Source organism: Heteronotia binoei, chromosome 13, assembly GCF_032191835.1.
Source record: "Heteronotia binoei isolate CCM8104 ecotype False Entrance Well chromosome 13, APGP_CSIRO_Hbin_v1, whole genome shotgun sequence".
Classification (NCBI taxonomy): Eukaryota; Metazoa; Chordata; class Lepidosauria; order Squamata; family Gekkonidae; genus Heteronotia; species Heteronotia binoei.
The window spans coordinates 32,919,629-32,939,399 of NC_083235.1; the positions used below are offsets into that span (position 1 = coordinate 32,919,629).

At 43.9% G+C, this 19,771-nt stretch overlaps 1 protein-coding gene across 1 annotated transcript; it reads left to right on the forward strand.

Annotated features, from left to right (window-relative positions):
• Window positions 1-5,188: 5,188 nt before the first annotated feature.
• LETMD1 (LETM1 domain containing 1) lies at window positions 5,189-19,270 on the forward strand. The gene is made up of 9 exons (XM_060252340.1): window positions 5,189-5,460; window positions 8,054-8,205; window positions 9,808-9,923; window positions 11,619-11,701; window positions 13,397-13,583; window positions 15,907-16,012; window positions 16,307-16,455; window positions 17,349-17,445; window positions 18,144-19,270. The coding sequence occupies exons 1-9, from the start codon at window positions 5,342-5,344 to the stop codon at window positions 18,215-18,217; spliced, it is 1,083 nt and encodes a 360-aa protein (XP_060108323.1). The 5' UTR covers window positions 5,189-5,341; the 3' UTR covers window positions 18,218-19,270.
• Window positions 19,271-19,771: the final 501 nt, after the last annotated feature.

Below are 19,771 nucleotides of genomic sequence, written 5' to 3' on the forward strand. Positions count from 1 at the left end.
TCTCCCCTTCTCCTTTGCAAGGTCTTTCCTTTATTACTCCTTTCCCCATTTAACAGTTTCATATAATGCAGTCTTCCCCCATTCCATTCCAAGATTCTTTTAGCCTCTAAGCATATAACGTACTTTCACTTTCCCTGTTTGTTCTTCCTACATATGTTATTCTGCTTCCTTTAGTGTTTGTTTACGTGGGCTACCCCACCAAAGTTCTCCCACACAAGCTTTGATTCCTGTTTCCTGCCCACCCCATGGAACCATTAGCGCCATATCTGAACTCCCCTACTAAGGCCCATCTCAGTATATGCATTCTTCATAGCCCTTCCGGATTCTTGAGCTCTGGCAAAAGCCACCTCTACACACATACATACCATCAGCACTCAGGACACTTGCTATTTATTATTTATTTAATTTATCTATAACATTTTAAATAATAGATACAGCTTTTCTACCCAGTGCAGGGTCCCCAAGGTTACAAACATTGAAACATTCCAAATGTTTGTAGAGTATTTAAAACACAAATATATATTTCTTTGTATTTTAAACACTGAGACACATATAAACACATGAACAGGGAGAAGGACTAATAAGACTTTGTCAGGGAACACCAAACAAAAAAGTCTTCACCTGCTGGGGGAAGACAATTATACAGGGAGACAGAAGAATATCCCTGGGGAAGGAGCAAGGTGGATAAAAATCAATGATTTTTTTTAAATTAAAAATTAGATTTTTAAAATTTAAATTGGATTTTGCTTGATTAAATGCTTTTGCGTTGCAGCTGCAGAGTTTTCTGGAGGACGCTTCCACCTTAGATCCATTCCAGTCCGGCTTCCGCCTGGGACATGGGACGGAGACAGTCTTAGTCGCTCTCATGGATGATCTCCGGAGACATCTGGATCGAGGCGGCATGGCGGTTTTGCTGCTGTTAGACCTATCGGCTGCGTTCGATATGGTCAATCACCGCCTGCTGGCCCGCCGCCTTGCCGACGCAGGGATTCAGGGGTCAGCTTTACAGTGGCTTTCCTCTTTCCTTGAGGGTCGGGGACAAAGGGTGGCGATTGGGGGAGAGCTGTCCCAGAGACACTCACTTAATTGTGGGGTGCTACAGGGAGAAGTTCTCTCTCCAATACTATTTAACATCTTTATGCGCCCCCTTGCCCAGATTGCCCAGAGATATGGGCTGGGTTGTCATCAGTACGCTGATGACACCCAGCTCTATCTATTGATGGGTGACCAGACTGGCAATGCCCCGGAATATCTGAACCGGGTGCTGCAAGCCGTGGCAGACTGGATTAAGCTGAGTGGGTTGAAACTGAATCCAGCGAAGACAGAGGTCCTTTGCCTGGGTCGCAGCGGTTTAGGGAATGGAGTCTCTCTCCCTGTTTTTGACGGGGCGCAACTGGTAGCAGTGCGCAGAGTTAAGAGCTTGGGAGTGCAGTGCTACTGGAGCCTTCCTTGACAATGGAGGCTCAGATAGCAGCTACTGCCAAGTCCACCTTTTTTTACCTTAGACAGGTGAGGCAGTTGGCCCCCTTCCTGGAGCGCAGCGACCTGGCAACAGTGATCCACGCAATGGTCACCTCGAGGTTAGACTACTGTAATGCCCTCTACATGGGGCTGCCCCTGTACCGAACCCGGAAACTGCAGCTAGTGCAAAATGCAGCAGCCAGGCTGCTATTGGGACTGCCTCGGTGGGAACATGTGCAGTCTGGGCTGCGGGAGTTGCACTGGCTGCCAATTGTTTAGCGGGTTCGTTACAAGGTGCTGGTCATTACCTTTAAAGCCCTATATGGTCGAGGACCTGCCTACCTTAGGGACCGCCTCTCTCCATATGATCCCCAGAGAGCACTGCGATCAAGCTCAAAAAATCTTCTCGAAATCCCTGTGCCAAAAGAAACCAAATTAAAAACTACCAAAGAACAGGCGTTCTCTACAAAGGCCCCCCAATGGTGGAATCAACTGCCGGAAGAGGTGTGGGCCCTACGGGATCTTAACCAGTTCCGTAGGGCCTGCAAAACTGCCCTCTTCCAGCTAGCTTTTTAAGACGGAACTCCTGATAATATCAATAACACCGAGCCATTTTATACATAATTTGATTGTACCATAATGTCATACTGTTTTATTGGTTTTACTGTTTAAATTATTAATTATATTATATACTGTTTTATTGTATCATGGTTTTACCATGTCTTGTTAGCCGCCCTGAGCCAGCCTAGGCGGGGAGGGCGGGGTATAAATAAAAGTTGTTTATTATTATTATTATTATTATTATTATTATTGAGGGAAAAGATAGATTTCCCTTTAAGATGCATTATGTGCTAGTGTTTTTCTTCATAAAGACTGATGTTGAATTATGCAGTCTGAGACTATTATTCATGCAATGTGTAATGTACTCGGAGACGAGACGTGTTGAAGGCAACATGCTTTATTTACTGGTACATCACAACAAGACGGGGCAACGCGGGCCGGGACCCGCTTTATATACACTCTACCCGTAACGGCTCCTTAGCTGGCCCAGACCTATCCTGTCCCGTCAAACTTCCCGCCACTGGTCCTGATTGGCGGGTCGCTTTCGCGCGCTGTGTCTAGTGACCAGGGGATTTCCCTTGGTCACCTCTATTGCGTGTCGCGCAGTGCTTAACTGAAGCACGATACACTACACAATGTTTAAAATTTTTGGCAAATGAATTACGTACATTAATTCATTCATAAGGGCTCCCATCACATGCTCTCCCTGAGGTTTCTGTTAGATTATTTTGGGTACTTTTCCTATACCATTACAGATGCTTGCAGTTCTCAGAATTCTGAATTTGTGCCTGCAGAGATAACATGCCTCTTCTTATTAGGAAAAATGTTTAAAAATAAACATAAAGAGTTGAGAAAGACAGCTCAATCCTATTGTTCCTCTGCAAAGCTATGCAAGCAGAATCAATCCCTTACCTCTTAAGTTCTACATTTAAAAACGTTCAATGAACAAAAGATGGGGGGATGGAATAGGTCTGCGAAGAGCTAAGTATGAGGAGGGATGGGCAAACAGTACAAATGAAAGTGACTTTCTGAGCAGCATAATCCAGAGAATTTGAGATCGTTGTGAGTGCAACCTCATGGATGTTTAAGCAAGTACAAGAATACATATGCTAAACAATGTTATTGTTTTAAATAAATAAAACAATTTAAATTTGTTAATAGTTATTTTTCTCCTTCCAATAACTTACAGCAAAGTTGTCCAAATTAACCTATTAAACTGAAGACTTTGTAATGATCTCTGCTGGAACTCAAAGTTTGGGTGTCACAACCCAGAAGGCCCTGTCTTGCCACTTGTCTAGACTCAGATGGAGGGTGCATCTGAAGCAGGGCCCATGAAGAGTATCAGTGTGGTCATGTTGGTTCATATGGAAGTAGCTAGTAGCTACCATAAAATACTTATCTCCCGTTGTTGGTCAGCAGCCAACCCTCTGCTAGGGAGACATTTAGCCCATCTTGGACCAACACCTATTCCTCAGCCACAATAATTCCTCAAGTTCCTACTGGCAAGCCGTCCTCCTTCCCTAACTGCCCCTTTCTCTTGCATGCTACAGAAACCTCTTTGTGAAACCACCAAGCCCAAATGTCACTGAGAAAATGGGGGTCCAGTCCAGAAAGATATACATCACAACGTATGAGTCAATTCAGACATTTATCGGACCTGCTTTAACAACTTCTACCAGGCTTCTAACTGTACTTTGAACAGTTGCAAATAACTGATAAAATACACTATCAAAAACATGCAGAAACAGCTGTAACAGTAGAACCAATGTAATAACTTCAACTAGGCAGGAAATGTATAAATCAGTTAGCTCAAGGCATGCAACAATGAACAACTTACAGGACACCCTCTGGGAATGATCACCATCAAAAATGGAGGCAGCAAATGCCTGCTGCAAGAAAAGTCACTTTATACATCCTATGGAATATAACCAGAGCAGCAATTTACACCTCTCCTGAGATATGCAGCTCTAGAGGGCAGCCAGCTGCCACCAAAAAAGCCAGTGCTTTTTGTGATGAGCCTTCTCAGGAGTAAACACTCATCAACTACTGTTGGTCTTTGTAGAGTTGGCAAGGGAGAGAACAATTCTGCAAAGATGTGGCAGAAAAAAACTGCACCATTTCAGACTGCATAGATGAGAAGCTGGGTTGCCAAATCTGGGTAGGGAAAGTCCTGCAGATTTTGGGGCTGGAGCCTGGGAAGAGTGGGAACTAGGGAGGGATCTCAAATAGTGTCCACCCTCCAAAGGAATCGTTTCCTTCAGGGGAACTTTTATTTTTCTGGAGAGGAGTTATAATTCCATGAGGTCTTCAGGTCCCATCTCAAGGCAGCCCTACCCAGAAGATCCAATTTTAGAAAAATCCCTACGTTAAAAACTACCATCCTGAATCTAGAAAACCAGCACAGCAAAGGAGTACATGCTGGCAACAGAGTACCAGTTTACAAAGTGGCTGATGTGGTATCACCCCTCTCCTGCTTCATGCCTTCCCCCTCTCAGTCAGTACCCAGGGCTTTTTTTTTTGAGCAGGAACGCACAGGAACACAATTCCAGCTGGTTTGGCATCAGGGTCTGTAGTCTAATATGCAAATCAATTCTTGTTAGGCTTTTTCTACCAAAAACAAGCCCCGTGTGAATCAATGGTGACATCAGGGGGTATGGCCTAACATGCAAATGAGTTCCAGCTAGGCTATTTCTACCAAAAAGCCCTATCAATACCAATAAAGTTGTTACTTTTACTCAGTGGTTTTTACCACTGGTTGCCCTGCAAGCAAAGACAGGTGACCAGACCCTTTCTTTCTACTGCTCATTCCCCCTTCTGGTGTGGGCGAATCAGGCCCTTTAAGCCCCCTCCCCGACTCTTCAGGGGGGGCTAGCCGCAATAGACAAATAGGGCTGCCTCTCTAGAGCCTATCTCTATATGGCAAGAAAGACGATTCACTTGATCATAGGTACGGGTGTGTGTGTGTGGGGGGGGAAGGGCAATGTTCCTCTAAGCTGCAGTCTTGCGAGCAAAAATTCTACTTTGTGGGCTACTGCGTAAATCAGTATGCTCTGGGGCCATCCTTCCTGAGCTAAGACGAAAATCTGTTTGCTAGCTCACACTAACTCATTTAAGAGAGGACGGGGGGGGGGGCGTCTACATCTCTGCAAGAGCCGCTCCCTGCGGTGCCCTCCGCTTCCCTTCCGCCTGACGTCACGTGACTGGTACTATTCCCGCTTCCGCCTTTTCTGCCGCCGCCGCTGCCTTCTTTTGCGCCGGCGCGACCTTTTCCCCCTTTCTCCTGAGCGACGACCCCGTATTTTTACCGGGCGTTGCCGGGATGGCGGGGCTGAGCTGTCGCTTCGTTTTGCGTTTCGGCCTCGCCAGCCTTCCCGTGCCGGCCGCTTCCCTGTATCGGACCCTGCGGCCGCCCGACCCTCCGCCTTGGCCGGCGCTGAGGTGAGTGAGTGAAAACCGTCTGGCTTTAAGCGCACCAGCTCCCATGGGGCACCTGCCGTCGGGTCCCGCCAAGCCCCTCCTGGCACGCTTGGCTGGGAAAACAAAAAGGGAGTCTGGTGGGGGCGCCGGCTTTTCTGAAGCACTACCCTCTTCAGGGCCATAAACTTCAATCCATCCATTCAAAATACACCCAGAAAGGGAAAAATTTGGGAACAATACAATAACCTTTATTGGCATGCTATTGAACATAACAGGGAACCAATCCACCCATCAAATGTCAATTTGCAAATACATTAAACGCCTCCTAGATGATAGATATAAAAAAATTGCAACAGTTTCAATTACCAATTGGTTCCGAGTTGACAAGAAGAAGACAATTTTATATTTGTTGTGCTTTGCTGTTTGCTCACTCAAACGGGTCCATGAGTATGGCGCGCAGGTCAGAGTAAAAAGTACAGTTTAAGAACACGTTCTAAAGTTTCTCTTTGGACATGCACAAGTGCATAGTCTGTTAGCATAGGGGGTTTTATGGAATCTTTCAAGAAGTATCGCAGATGGTAGCACATTGAACCTAGCTTGCAAATAGGCTCTGCATTGCCAAGGGGCTGTTAGGCAGGATTTGTGTACAGTGTTTCTAAAGCACAGTCACCAGTCATAATTTGGTATTAGACCATAATCCTACAGTCGCCATTTAGCCCTTTGTGTCCCTCCACCACCTTACTTCACAGTGAATACAAGATGCTACCTTTTGCTGAGTTAGACCCCATTTTAGGAATATTGGCTGCATTCACACACTAGATAATGCACCTTCAACCCACTTTTAACATACTTTCCAACTAATTTTTTTCTTTCGAACTGGCAAAATCCAGTTGGAAAGTGCATTGAAAGTGGATTGAAGGTGCATTATTCAGTGTGTGTGATCGCAGCCATAGTCTGACAAGCAGCAGCTCTTCAGGGTGGGGTTGAATAGAAGGATCTGGTAGCAGGTGGTGCAGAAGACCTCTTCAGGCCCAGGCTACGCCTGGAATTAAACCTGGAATTGAACCTGGATTCTCTTGAGTGCATTCACACTACACTAAATAATGCGTTTTACATCCAGATTTTTACTGTGTAAGAATAACAAAAATCCGGATGTAAAACACGTTATTTAGTGTAGTGTGAACACACCATACCTATGAACTACAATTTTAATTTTTTTTAGGTGCTCTAAGACTCCTTTTTGGGTTATTTTAAAAATTGCATCTTACTAAAATATCACAGTGCTGGAAAAAGCACAGAGGAAGGTAGTCAAAATGATCAAGAGGTTATAACACTTTTTTGGAAGGTGGGGGTGTCTGTTTAAAAAAAAGAGAAGGGGAGCACTATATAAGTTCATAAAGTTATTGATGAGGTCTATGAAACTAGAATTTGGGGGCATGCAATGAAGTTGATGGCAGTAGATTAAAGATGAACAAAAGTGCGTCATTCAGTGGGGTGATTAATTTACGGAATTCACTACTGGTGAATGGTAGTGATGATTACTAGAATAGACAGCATCCAAAAAGGATTGGAGAGATCCATGAATGGCTAGCTGTGATGACTAAAAAATCTCCCCATCCAGGGGTAGTAAGTTTCAGGAGGCAATTTTTGGGGAAGGTTTTTGTTTCTATTCCCTGTTTGCTGGCCTTCAGGGTAACTGTGTGAAACAGGATATTGAAATAGATGGACTGGTTTGCTCTATCAAGGCACCCGTTATTTATTCTGCATTGGTGTTTGACTCAGATAAGAACTGGTTACTTGTAGCAGAGCAGGGGACAGAATGGACTCCAGTATTGCAGGATGCAGGTAAGGGAGATGCATTTGTGCATGAACACGGGGTGGGGGTGGGGGTTAGAGAACACACCCTTGTCTGAATTTATGAAACTACCTAATAAATAAAATTATTAGTGCAGCTCCATAATGCCTCCTGTGACTAGTATCAGTTCTCCAGAGGCTCAAGCATAGAAGCATCTTTTCAAACACTTGCAATTTGAGGTCATGTACTGGGAGATGGTAAACGTTAAATGTGGGTCTTTGTGCATGCAGAACATTAGCTGTAGCACTGAGTCATGGCCCCTTATTGCTGATGTGGACAAGTGAAGTTGTTTTTATATAGGAATCAGGCAGTCTATTTGATTCAATATTGCCTACTTTGATAGGCAATGGCTCTCCAGGGTTTTAGGCAAAAAACTATCTTTCTTGGTGTTCAGCATCTCCTTTATGCTGCAGATGGAAAAGATAGAATCTGGGATCTTATATAAAAAATCCCCCCCCCCCCCAAAATCTTAAAAGTCCAAGTATACTTTAGTAGCAACGAGAATGAACAAATGGTGTATCTTATCACATCTTGTCCCTAATTCCTGTGGACATTTGCTCCATCTTTCTGGATTATGAGCATTAGATTTGCTTTATAATGTGTAAAACTATGACACATTTGTCAGATGCAGCTGCTCCCTCCCCGGTAGTTTATTTTTGGTTCTTGTAGCTGTGTCTTTTGTGTGTGTGAAATCTAAAGGGCATGAAAGATTTATTCAGTAACAATGCACATACTTGCATGAGCTTTCTTTTGTTGCAGACCACCAGTGCGCCAATTCTCTGCAAAGGCAAATTCCAAAACTATAATTTCTGCCCTGGCCTCAAAAGCCAAATACATAAATGAGAAATATGAAAGATATCTGGAAAGGACATTCCCACGTTTCTACATGCTCTATTCAACCTTTCTCAAAGGTAGGTATTAACACTAAGAAACAAGGGTATCTAGCCCAAACCCTTGCACAGGCTTCATGATTTCAGCATCGGGACAGTATTTGAACCAATCATTTAGGCTGAATCAGAGCAGTATCATATATGGAGAGCAGATCCCACAGCTCCTTGTTCAGGTGCTAGAAGTTCTCTCCTAATGATGTATATAGTGTAATTCCTGTGTACACAGTCTAATTGGAGAGTGAAGGTGGAGGGGAGAGAAATGAGAAACGGAGAAAAGCGAGGAAACTGATTCATACATGCAGAGCAATTATTTGGCAGAGACTGGGGGTGGTGACAGAATGGATTGCATCAGACTGCAGATGGAGAATCATAGATTGTTTTTAGAATGCTTTCTTTTTGTTGTTAGCTCCCTACAAATAGGAAACCAGCGGGAAATAAAGAAGATTCCATCACCCCATTCCAAGTGTGAAAGCTGGGATTCTTGAGAGAAATCTAGGATACAAATAGGATAATGCCATTTTATTCTAGCTACAGTCCAGTGAGATTGGTTAGACTGAGTGGCATGCCCACAGCTACCAGTGAATTCCATAAGTGTTGATCTCAAGTTTTCTACTTGGAAATTAAATGCTGTAGCCCATTGGCTTACCTTTAGGGAGCATTTTCCCTATGGAAGTGTTTATTGTGGAATCCCTGAGCCCAGAATCTCTGCGTTGTTGTAGAAGATTGTGGGGCAAGTTGAACGTATCCAACACTTTTCAATTACTGTGAACTACAAGGAAACAGCAGTGGATGCTACTATACCTGGAGACGGGGTTTTTTTGTAGCAGGAACTCTTTGGCATATTAGGCCAAGCTCTTCTAATGCAGCCAATCCTCCTAGAGCTTACAGTAGACCCTGTACTAGGAGTCCTGTAAGCTCTTGGAGGATTGGCTACATCAGGGAGGTGTGGCCTAATATGCAAAGGAGTTCCTGCTACAAAAAAAGCCCTGCCAGGAGCTGTAGACAAGCTGTAGACACGCTTTTCTACCATTAGAAAACTTCTTGGCTTTAGATTCTCGTGAACAGTTTGAAAACAGTGAAATTAATCCATGATTTCTCCACTGCTTGCCATAAGGCACCAGTTTTCTCCACTGATTTTTATAGGATGAATCTGCAGCAGCTAGCATGTATATCTTATGGTTTCACTTACAGTCATGGCTAGAGGTCACATGGAGAACCACCACTGTAGCTAAGACTATCACCATAAGGGTGATGACATTAAAAAATCTTAGTAGACAAGGATGCAGACAGACTAGGGCCACATTCCGAAGAACCTTGAAAGTGTGAAAGTTGGGGCTCTCCACTTCCATTCCTACCTTTCCACTGAAATTTTGGAAACTGAAACATGTGAAAAATTATTAAGTTAACTAAGGTTTTACAGACAGGAAAGTATGAGAACTAAAGTAGGCCACAAAAATCAACTTGAGAGAATGAGGAAGACAAGATCTTTTGTCGTTGCTTCATGTGCAGTAGGCTCTGTTTTTAAACAAAAAGAAAGGTGAAAGGCTCAGGAACGGCTTTGGCATGGACATCACAGAAAGAAGAACATTTCTATAGATCTGAAAGTCTGTTTCTTCCATACAGGGGTTCGGGTATTCTATGCAGAGGTAAAAGAAATAAGAAGAATAAAGGTCAACATGGCACATAAAAATATCCAGTTTCACCAGCTTCCATACAGGGAGATGGAGAGACTAAGACAGGTAGGCTTTAACACAAGGCCTGATGTTCCTGGCAGAATTTCAGAGACTAATGTTTGACCTGCACTCTTGCTTGTGATTTCCATGTGCTCTGTAGCTCCCACTTTTGGGCAAAGGCCTCTGTTTTCCTGCATGAGAAGTCCTGTTTAACCACTCCCATTTATATTGTAAAGGAGTTCTACAAGAGAATCAGGGCTGTACTGGATGCAAGCTGGCTTCTGTTTGGTACAGATAAGTTTTCTGCAGTTAGTACTATTTTGAGATGACCCAGTTAGACTGTCATCCGGTATTATAGTTATTAAATTTATAAACTGCCCTCCCTTGAAAGGCTCAGGGGAGTGTACATCATAAATTAAACACAAACCATTTAACACTATGAATAGAAAATAACAAATGGTTAAAACGGTTAAGTATAGTTTCTTCAGATAAAAAAATGACATAAACATCATTTTGCTCCATCCATAGAGGGTGGATTGCATGCTGGGATTGGCAAGGCCAGATGGAAGCCATGACAAAAACTGTTGCTGCCTCAACTGTAGGTCTGGTGGAACGTATCCATTTTACACACCCTGCAGAACTGAGCAAGGTCCTGCAGGTTATGGATGTTATTAAGTTGAGAGTTCCAGCAGGCTGGGGCCAGGGCCAAAAGGGCCCCAGCCCTAGTTGAGGACAACCTGACATCTGTTGGGCTGGGGATCACCAGTCACGTAGGCAGGGATAATTGTGCCCATCTTCTGGCTCCTAGACAGGCTTCACTGAGTTTTGTCTGCTTCAACAACAAACTGACCAAGCTTCTTGTGGAAAATAATACCATTTCACTTTCCTTCAGCTTTTCTGCATTTATTCCTTCTCATTAGAGCTGTATTGGTGTTGATAAAGAATTGCATGGATGAGCTCACTCTGTGCTATTTCAGTACCTTGCCTAACATGTTTGCATAATCTCTCAGGGTCATGGGCATTGAGTCCCTTTACTATCCAACAACCACTTTCCTAGGAGCCCCCATTGAGTAGAGGGCAGTAGGATGCTGGGGATTAGGAATACACTTTCCATCACATATATAAACAACTAGGCACGTCTACCCAAACCAAAGACCTTAGAAACACTACCTACAACATTTCTCATTGGGGCCACTTTGGTACAACTCTGCAAATTTTACCTTGTGCAGAAGGAGGTGACATTTGTCATGGTTTTAGAAGACCACCATAGATTTACACTCCACCCTTCTCTCAGAGCGACTTACAGTCTTCTTTATCTTCTTCTCTCACAGACACCCCGTGAGGTGGGTGGGGCTGAGAGAGCTCTTACAGAAGCTGCCCTTTCAAGGACAACTCTGCGAGAGCTATGGCTGACCCAAGGCCATTCCAGCAGCTGCAAGTGGAGGAGTGGGGGATCAAACCCGGTTCTCCCAGTTAAGAGTCCTTCCCCATTTTTTGTGGGGATATGAAAGCCCAGCCCTGCTGTTTTTAAGAAGCAATTTCCAACTGGAATGCTACTGAAATTGTAACTGCTAGCATGCTAGGGGCAAAGAGTGACACGTTGCCTCCAGGCACTTCAAAGTGACAGCCAATGGCAGGCTAGGCAGCAGCTGCCTTCTACACCCCTGCCCCATCAGTCCCTTCGCCTGCTCATCTCTCCTGGTTGCTATAGCTACATGGATTGCACCTTGCAGCCATACTAATCATGTTTTGTGTGTGTAGTTTCGCAGAGATCTGATCAAGGCCATTCCTATTGGGATTCTCTCACTTCCACCCTTTGCTAACTACCTGGTACTTTTGCTCATGTAAGTATATTTTTCTCTGTTTACATGGAGAGTCCTCAGGGTTTTTGGTGAAATTGTAGGAGCTTAACTTGACCCTGTCACTCAGCAGGAATGGCATTTGACTTAAGTGGTTTGTGGTTTCTTTGCTCATCAGCTGCCAAGTGCTCTGCCTATCAGGAGTGGGGAACAGTGGCTTTGCAGACATTTTTTTGCCTACAACTCCCATCAGCCCCAGCCAGCAAGGCCAATGGCTGGGGCTGATGGGAGTTGTAGGCAAAAAACATCTGGAGAGCCACTGTTCCCCACCCCTGGCCTAGCTCTTCGATGAGGGGGCTGTTACAGTACAGCTGTGTGTTTTAGCTGCAACAAACGTAGCTCAAAAAAGAACATGCCTTATTAATCAGAAACTGGCACCTTCTCTGCTTGTGAGCTGTGAGTGAGAATTCTGTGTTTTTGCTTCATGCCCTGCTGCCTGTGGCATAAAAAGGATTTTTTGTTAGTTTCTGGAGAATATGTGTTTGCAGCTGTCAGCCACCCACTTTTTTGGGAAACTTTTGGTACTGTTTTCAGCAGAACATTTAAACTGCTTCTCTAAATCCCTGGAATTTAAAAAACAAAACAGATGATTAAAAGAAAATGAGTCTGGGTGTGTGTCTAAAGAGAAGGGAGGGGGAAGCTTAAATTCTATTTGATTCTTTCATTTCAAAAGTTGTCCCTTTACAGCTTTTTAATACAGTTTTAAAAGACAGATTTTATACGTAATTGATATTAAGCACATCTGGCTCTGAAATACAGTATTGCATGGGAGATAATTTGATGTGTAAGTCTCAACCCAAATTCAAGGCAGAATCATCCCTTGACTCCATAAGGAAAGGTAGAACTGCTCCCTTTCTAGTTATTTAAATATAATTTTTCACTTCTAATAACCTGAACTATCTTTACAGCTAAAATTTTGACATAGTGGCAACTCTGAATTTTTCCTGCTGTTTTTTTGTTAAATTTTAGTCTAGCTACAATACCATTTGCTAGCAAACAGTATTTTGAAAGAGCACCTTCTTTTGTATCACCAAAACATCTTAATTTTATCATCAATTACAGTTAAATCATATAACTGCCACACATAAGATGTAATTCCTATTTTGTAGAGAACCTGAAGATGAGTTGTCCAGTCAGTCAAATGAGGCTGAACAGGAATTAAATTGGAGCATCCACTTTTCTGGCCTGTGACTGCAGCACAAAGACAGCTGAATTTGTGCAGCGCAGTACAGAGAAAGCTGTATTTTGTGCAAAACAAAAAAGCAGTCAATATTGGTCAAAGAATTCAGCATCCTACAGACTACAGCTTGATGTCTGCTTTCTTTAAAGCCATGTTTTAGCATGGGGCTTGAGAATGTGAGGGCCTAATTTTCTAAGGGGAAGGGGGAGGGGCTCAGTAGCATTTCCACAGACCAAGGCTTCAGTTTCTGCAAAGCTGTTTGTCCCTTCCTTGACTAGATGGAGCAGAGTACATTTTAAAGAACAGACACACTTGAGTAGTTAAAAGCTGCAAGATCCACTTCTTTTTGGTGCAAAATTTAACTTACCTTGACACCTAAACATTTTTGACTTGGGATGTTCATCAGCGTACAGTATATAAAGCACTGGGCAGGTATGAACACTTACTGCATCTTTGCTGGGAAGTGTGCCACTTCTTCTGAAAGGTTTCTCCTTCCCAAGGTATCTGTTCCCAAGACAACTCTTGATCCGTCACTTTTGGACTTCCAAACAACAAGTTGAGTTTCTTGATGCATATCACAATACAAGGAAGGAGGCATATGCTGAAGTGGTTGAAGACCTGATGCACCTGTCTCGTTTCCTAGCCGATCCACAGCTTCGAAAACGGATGTTGCATCTCTGCAGAAAGGTATATAATCCTAAAATAAAACCACCCGACAGGCAGGGGAGACAGTTGTGTAGGTCTTTAAGTATCCAGCTTGCTCTTTGGACTCATACTGTAAGATGGCTTATTCTTTTTGCACAGTCATCATCTTACTATTGTAACCTTGTGAAAATTCAGTGAGATTATTTAAAAACCTATTGTTAATTAAGACCTGAACTGCACACAGACCGTACAAGGTCCACACAGAGATCCCTGATCTTTATGGCTTTCCCACCTTTTAGCAACTTTTCCAGGCACAAAACCCACATGGAGTAATAGCCACATGGGTTGGGAGGCTGCAGTGGGAAAGGGAGTGAAATTGCTCCTTTCTTCGTTTTCTATCAGCAGAGCTCCAGTCACGCAAGAGGGAGGAGAAAAGCGATATTGTAGTCAGTGATATCATAAGTGATATCCAAGGGTCAGAAATGGCAGTGACTGTCAATGCTGTATTCTCAGGATGCAAGGATCCAACCCATAGTTCCTTTTTTATGACAAGAGACTGAATCCAAAGATCTTTTCTGTCAGTGGGGGGCATTATAACCAATTCCCCCTTCCTCTGCAGTCTCCCATTTCACTCTTTGCACAGCTTCTTGGTGCCCCTTTCCCCCAGGAACAGTGTTTTGGAGAGTTCAGTGGGCTGGCAGAGGAGCATTCCATTCTGCTTGCAGAAAGGCCGCCTGTCAGTGGAAAGCTGTAGTACAGTGGTAGAGTATCTGCTTGGCATGCCAGAAGACCACAAGTTCAACCCCTAGCATCTCCAGTATAAAGGTTAATATAGTAGTTGATGTGGAGGACCTATTTAATTGGGAGAATTAGCTTAAGGAGACAGAGCAAGAAGCAGGTAACTGGGATCTCCACCAACGTATACCAGGATTTTTCCCTTTTGAAAGAACTCTCAAACCAGGCAGAAGAGAAATAAGAAGACAAAACAAACACACTTAAACACATGCAAGGCTAGCTAGTAGGAAATCAGGGGACAGATGAGGGAAAAGAGGCTATAATTACCAGATTTTGTAGAGATCCACAAAAGCAGCAGCAAAACAGCCAGTGTTTCACAGGGAGAAGAGAAGCAACTCAAATGGAGTGCATGCTATTGGTACCAGGAACACAAACACTGCTAAGGAACAGGATGCCATACTTTATAGGGCAAAACATTCCTTGGGGCAAGGTGATGTATTGGCCCAAAAAACAACTTGATGGGTTTTTTGGAGATGAATGACAATTTGGGAAAACCTTGAAGAGTTTACCTGAGGTGAACTATAGGTGCTAATGGTGCTTGATGACCCTCTAGGTATTGGACAGGAGAAGCTACCAGGTTTGGTGAATGGTGTTAAGTGTTGCTTAATTAGGGAGATGGGCAAGGGAGGCTGGGTGTGGATGAGGTTAATCCAAGGTGAGGGTATCTGTCCTGGGAGACCCTTTGTCCTCAAGTACACATCTCTTTAGGGTGGGAAGGAGGTTGTCAGTTCAGTTCTAAACTGTATGTCCAGACTCGTCCTGGCTGACATTCATTTTGTGTCATTTTGGGCCAGGCAGTGCATTGCATGTGTGACCTGTTTAAGTACATAGGGGTGTTTATGGTTTTTTAGCTATAAACTGGCCCTCTGCGAGAGGAGGGGTCTGCCTGCTAACACTACCTGAGATCATGCACAGTTGCTGCCAACTTGCATAGAGCAGGGTGGCCAAACTTGCTTAACACAAGAGCCACATACAATGAACATCGGATGTTTGAGAGCTGCAACACACAGGGAAGGAAGAGATGGAAAGAAAACAACTTTAACTTTAAATGCATTCTTCTGCTTGGCTTGGGGAAGTGATTTAAACAGACAAATGCCTTCTCCAAGCTGGCTGACGGGGTAGTGGGGACTTCAAGAGCTGCACAATATGTGTGAAAGAGCTACATGTGGCTCCCAAACTGCACTTTGGCCACCCCTGGCATAGAGGATACTGATCTTCATGGGCCAAAGATCTGATTCAGTAAAAGGCAGCCTCATCTGTTCAACCACCTTTGGATCCAACCCAAGTACTGGGAGATGCTCTTATCTTCCTTACCTAGCAACCTCCCCCCTCCCCCACAGTAAAGGTGTGAAGCAGAGCAGGTTGAGAGACTATTTCTGCACACAGCGATCAAAATGAGGGATTTCTCTCTTGCTCCTGGCATGAAAACTGTATACACGGTTAGACACAAATTAACAGGATACACTTTGTGCAGAGTCTTGTGGTCCTCAGCAGATGATGTCTTTTGCCTCTGCCTGCTCTTGGAAAACTCTTGAAAGCCTGTCCACACTAACCTCTTATCTTCTTCAAGGTGCAAGAAGGATCCCACCCAGATGTAACAGAACTTAAAGCTGTGAGGACATTATTTGAAGGGCATCCCTTTAGCATCCAAACTCTCAATGTTCAACAAACGGCAAGTGCCATTAAAAAATAAAGACAACCCATTTTATGAATATATCATCCATGCCTTACTGTATTTCCACCTGGTCCTCAACGGACAGTCTCAAGGAGCTATAGATGTGAGCCTATGACATCTTGGAGACTGCTAGACCTTACCGCTCTTGGTTTATGCTGCCTGGGTTTATTGGAGGTGGGGGGAGAGAGGAAGGATGAATAAGAGAGTTACTTTACATGACACTTTGCAGTGGGAAACAGGATGGTTTTGAAGTCTCTGTGGATTGCTTGCTATTTCCTTATTTCTCTTCAGAAAGTTTTAAGTCGTGTTCTGTTCCTGACGCCTCGCTTGCCGCCTTTCATCTTAAGATACCGCCTGCGGACTCACCTGTTAGAACTCTCCCACCTGGACCGAGCCATGCTGAAACTGGGAGTGAGAGAGCTGTCGGATGAGGAAGTACAAGTGGTGAGACAGAATTTTATGGCCTGGTAACAGAGCTACAGTAGTGCCCCCTGGTGGCCAGGAAGTAGTCATAACTCGTGTCAATTTTCTCTTATCTTGGGGGCCCCATCCCGTGCATAACTATAAATCGTTGCCATTAGAAGATGGAGGTGAGAGAGAAGCAGAGTAATGAAAATATTTAATTTAAATAAACTTTTTGCCTGTCAGCTTGCAGCCATCTTACAATGACCCCATAGGGCTTTCCAAGGCAAAGGACATTCAGAAGCAGTTTGCCATCTCCTGCCTTTGTGTAGCGGCCCTGGTATTCCTTGGTGTGCTGTCATCCAAGTACTAACCAGGACCGATCTATGAGAATAGGCTAGCCTGGGCTATCCAGGTCAGGGCATTTAAATAATATAATTATCACCACCTAATACTAGGCATAGCATGCAGATGCCAACAAACAGGCTCATACAATCAAATGAAGAATAGCTAACACACTTTGGAATGCTGCTATACTTTCCCCTTTTGAAAAACATTAAGGGTCCTGATCTGCATGGAAGCATCCATATATGCAGTAGCACACTTCATTTTTTTGTCTGAGCTTCTGGATTTCAGTGGCAACTCTTTAAGAACATTGGTGGATCAAAATTTGTATCTTGATGCCCTCAGATCCTGAACATCTGCGACTCTGAACAGCAAGTACTCTTCAGCCTGTGCGTATCCTGTTATGAACAATCAGTTACCTGCTCTCTCATTGTCACACTACCCTATTTAAGAAAGGTTAAACATTGCTGGACCAGGGCAACATCAGATCCCTTAAACCAGTTCTTGTGCAGTTAGCAGAACATGGCACCTGACTTCAAAATTAAGGCATCTTTCTGTACGCAACAGTATGCTTTTTAAATCTTTTGCAGGCTTGTTATACCCGGGGCTTGAATTCTGTCCATTTCAGCCCATTACAGTGCAGGCTGTGGCTTGATCAGTGGCTGGAACTGTCTTGCTCACTGAAAGGTAAGAAAAACTGAATGTAGTTGGGCCAAAGGAGCTTCTGCTACTAGCGTTCTTGGCTCTCACACAGCCGAACTGGGAAAAGTTGGATTCTGCTCTGGTGGTATTCACTACCCAATCACTGACCTCTGTTGTTCCTGTCAACTTCTGCTCACACCTTCTCTCCAGTAGCAAGATAGAGGGCATTTTCCTATCAATGTGCAATGGCTACTGGTTCTTCACAGTCCCTTGTTCAACAAAGCAACCTGTCATCAGTTGAAACCTAAAGAGGTAGTATGATGATAGTCTGTAAGCCAGCATCTGTGGCAATGAACATGGGCATGCTGCTGGGGAAGTTGCATGGGCATGCTACTGTCAGTTGACAACACTGGGCTGGATAGTGCAGTAGTTCTCTGTAAAGGACAGCTTCCTACGTTAAGATCTCTGCTCCAAAGAATTTTAATCCCAAGAGGGGGAAGACAAGGAGAGAGCAGAAGAGACAAGGAAGCAACTGGGTGATGTGAACAGGATGAATGTGCCCTTAGGTTGTAATCAGAACAGTGTTAGAAACCAAAGGCACAGGATCATGGCTGAAGCCTCAGTTTCAGTGGTTCTCTGGTCTTTACCCCAAAGAGCAGTCTGTTACAGCCATCTCTCTCTCTCTCTCTCTCTGCAAGTACAATATAGAACTACAGCAACCACAATACTGTCTTGTCTTTCAGACACTGAAGCATCCCTTTTGGCCCATGGCATGGTCTTACTTTCCACCAATTACCTCTCTTCCTCCAAGGGCTGACGAATGTGCAGTTCCCTCCTGGACCACTTATGAAGAAATGCTGTGACAGTGACTCTTGGGCTACAGCAAAGGGAGAAAAAAGGAATGGAGGTTTTGTTTGCACCAAAGAGGATGGCAGTAGTCCAGCAGGAGAGGTCATTCCTCCTGTAGAGGCTAATAAGTCTGTTCAGAGCACTGCACTGAGGATGAGTGAAGTCTTTCGCTCTGACCTTCAGGGAGAAGAAACAACTGCAGGCATCATGGAGATGTCTCCACAAGAAATGCAGATTCCACAGGACTTTCTGGTCTGGCTCAGCAGTGACAGGCTAAGCTCAAATTCCATGTTTGTTTTCATTGCTTATCTGCAGTGAGAAGGAGCTCTTGAATGCAACCAAAAGGACTGATTTCCTCAAAAATTGGCACAACCTGATTCTCTGGGGAAGAGCTTTTGTGCTGCCCCCCACCCAATCCCCATAAATTAAGGAAAAGTTAAAGTGACATGGGTGATAACTCAGTGATCCATTCCTGAGTTGTCACAGTACGCTGCAAGAGCATCAGCAAAGCTTGGTCATTAGTAGTTTCCTTCAAAACACTATACTGTTCTATTTAAAATCATAATAAGTGCTTAAACTGTGGTGCTTCTGCTGGACAGATGAGTTGGCTTTCAGAGGGCATTATAAAATGCATTTTGGAGTTATAGAGGGACTCAGGATTCCAGCCTGTGGCTGCTACCTCTTGCAGAACAGGTTATGTATAATACAGTTTCCCAAAAGCACTTCATCCCATTTCTGCATTTCTAGGTCTTAAATGCAACCATAAAACTTAAAGGGAAGGTGTTGTTTATCCAGCCCGAAGCAAAAACCCCTTGGTTAAATAAAACTTTTTAAAACAACAAAAAAAAAACCCTTTAGAATCTGGAATTCTGGCCAAGGCTGCTTGAATATGGATAGTTCTGCCCCACTTTTTTTAGTAATTGAACACAAATGCAGGAAACATGTATTGAATTGATTATATTGTTATCTGTGAATATTTCATTAATGATGGCCAATAAACACAATCTCTGGAACCATCCTATTTTGCTTGTTTTCTGTTTTACTTTCAAATCACTGTGCTCACACACCATCAAAACAGGACTGGGCTTTAGGATCTTGCAGCAACAAAACCCGGGATCCTGCTCTCTCCCCCCAACCCAGCGCAACTGTTTTGGCCCACAGTCTGCATTGGCACAGAGTAAACCACACCTCAAATTCTCTTTTTAAATAAGGCCTTAGAGTCTCCCCTGAAAGAAAGGCAAACTAGCCTGCTTGCCAGGGGATCATACCAGTTTTAAGCTACAGTGGCCAAACAATTTTCATTTCTGTACCTTACACAGACTCAGCAGAGGACTAAGCAGTATCCCTTGGGAAAGGCTCGTTGCAGTGTTTTACCATTTAAGAGGTAAACCATTCGTTCAAGGGAACCAGTGACCAGTATAGAGCAAGTATCTTCCAAGTTGCAACATTCACCAAGCACTCTGAAAGATGGTGGCATTTGCAGTGCAACATTTCTGATCTTTCTTGGGCACAGTGGGAGCAT

Excerpts from the sequence above, each read along its gene's own strand:
- LETMD1 (XM_060252340.1), top strand. The coding sequence starts at position 5,342 with ATGGCGGGGCTGAGCTGTCGCTTCGTTTTGCGTTTCGGCCTCGCCAGC. Across the intron at positions 16,013-16,306 it reads CAATGTTCAACAAACGGCAA|TTTTAAGTCGTGTTCTGTTC; the intron begins GTGCCATTAAAA and ends CTCTTCAGAAAG. Across the intron at positions 17,446-18,143 it reads ACTGTCTTGCTCACTGAAAG|ACACTGAAGCATCCCTTTTG; the intron begins GTAAGAAAAACT and ends CTTGTCTTTCAG.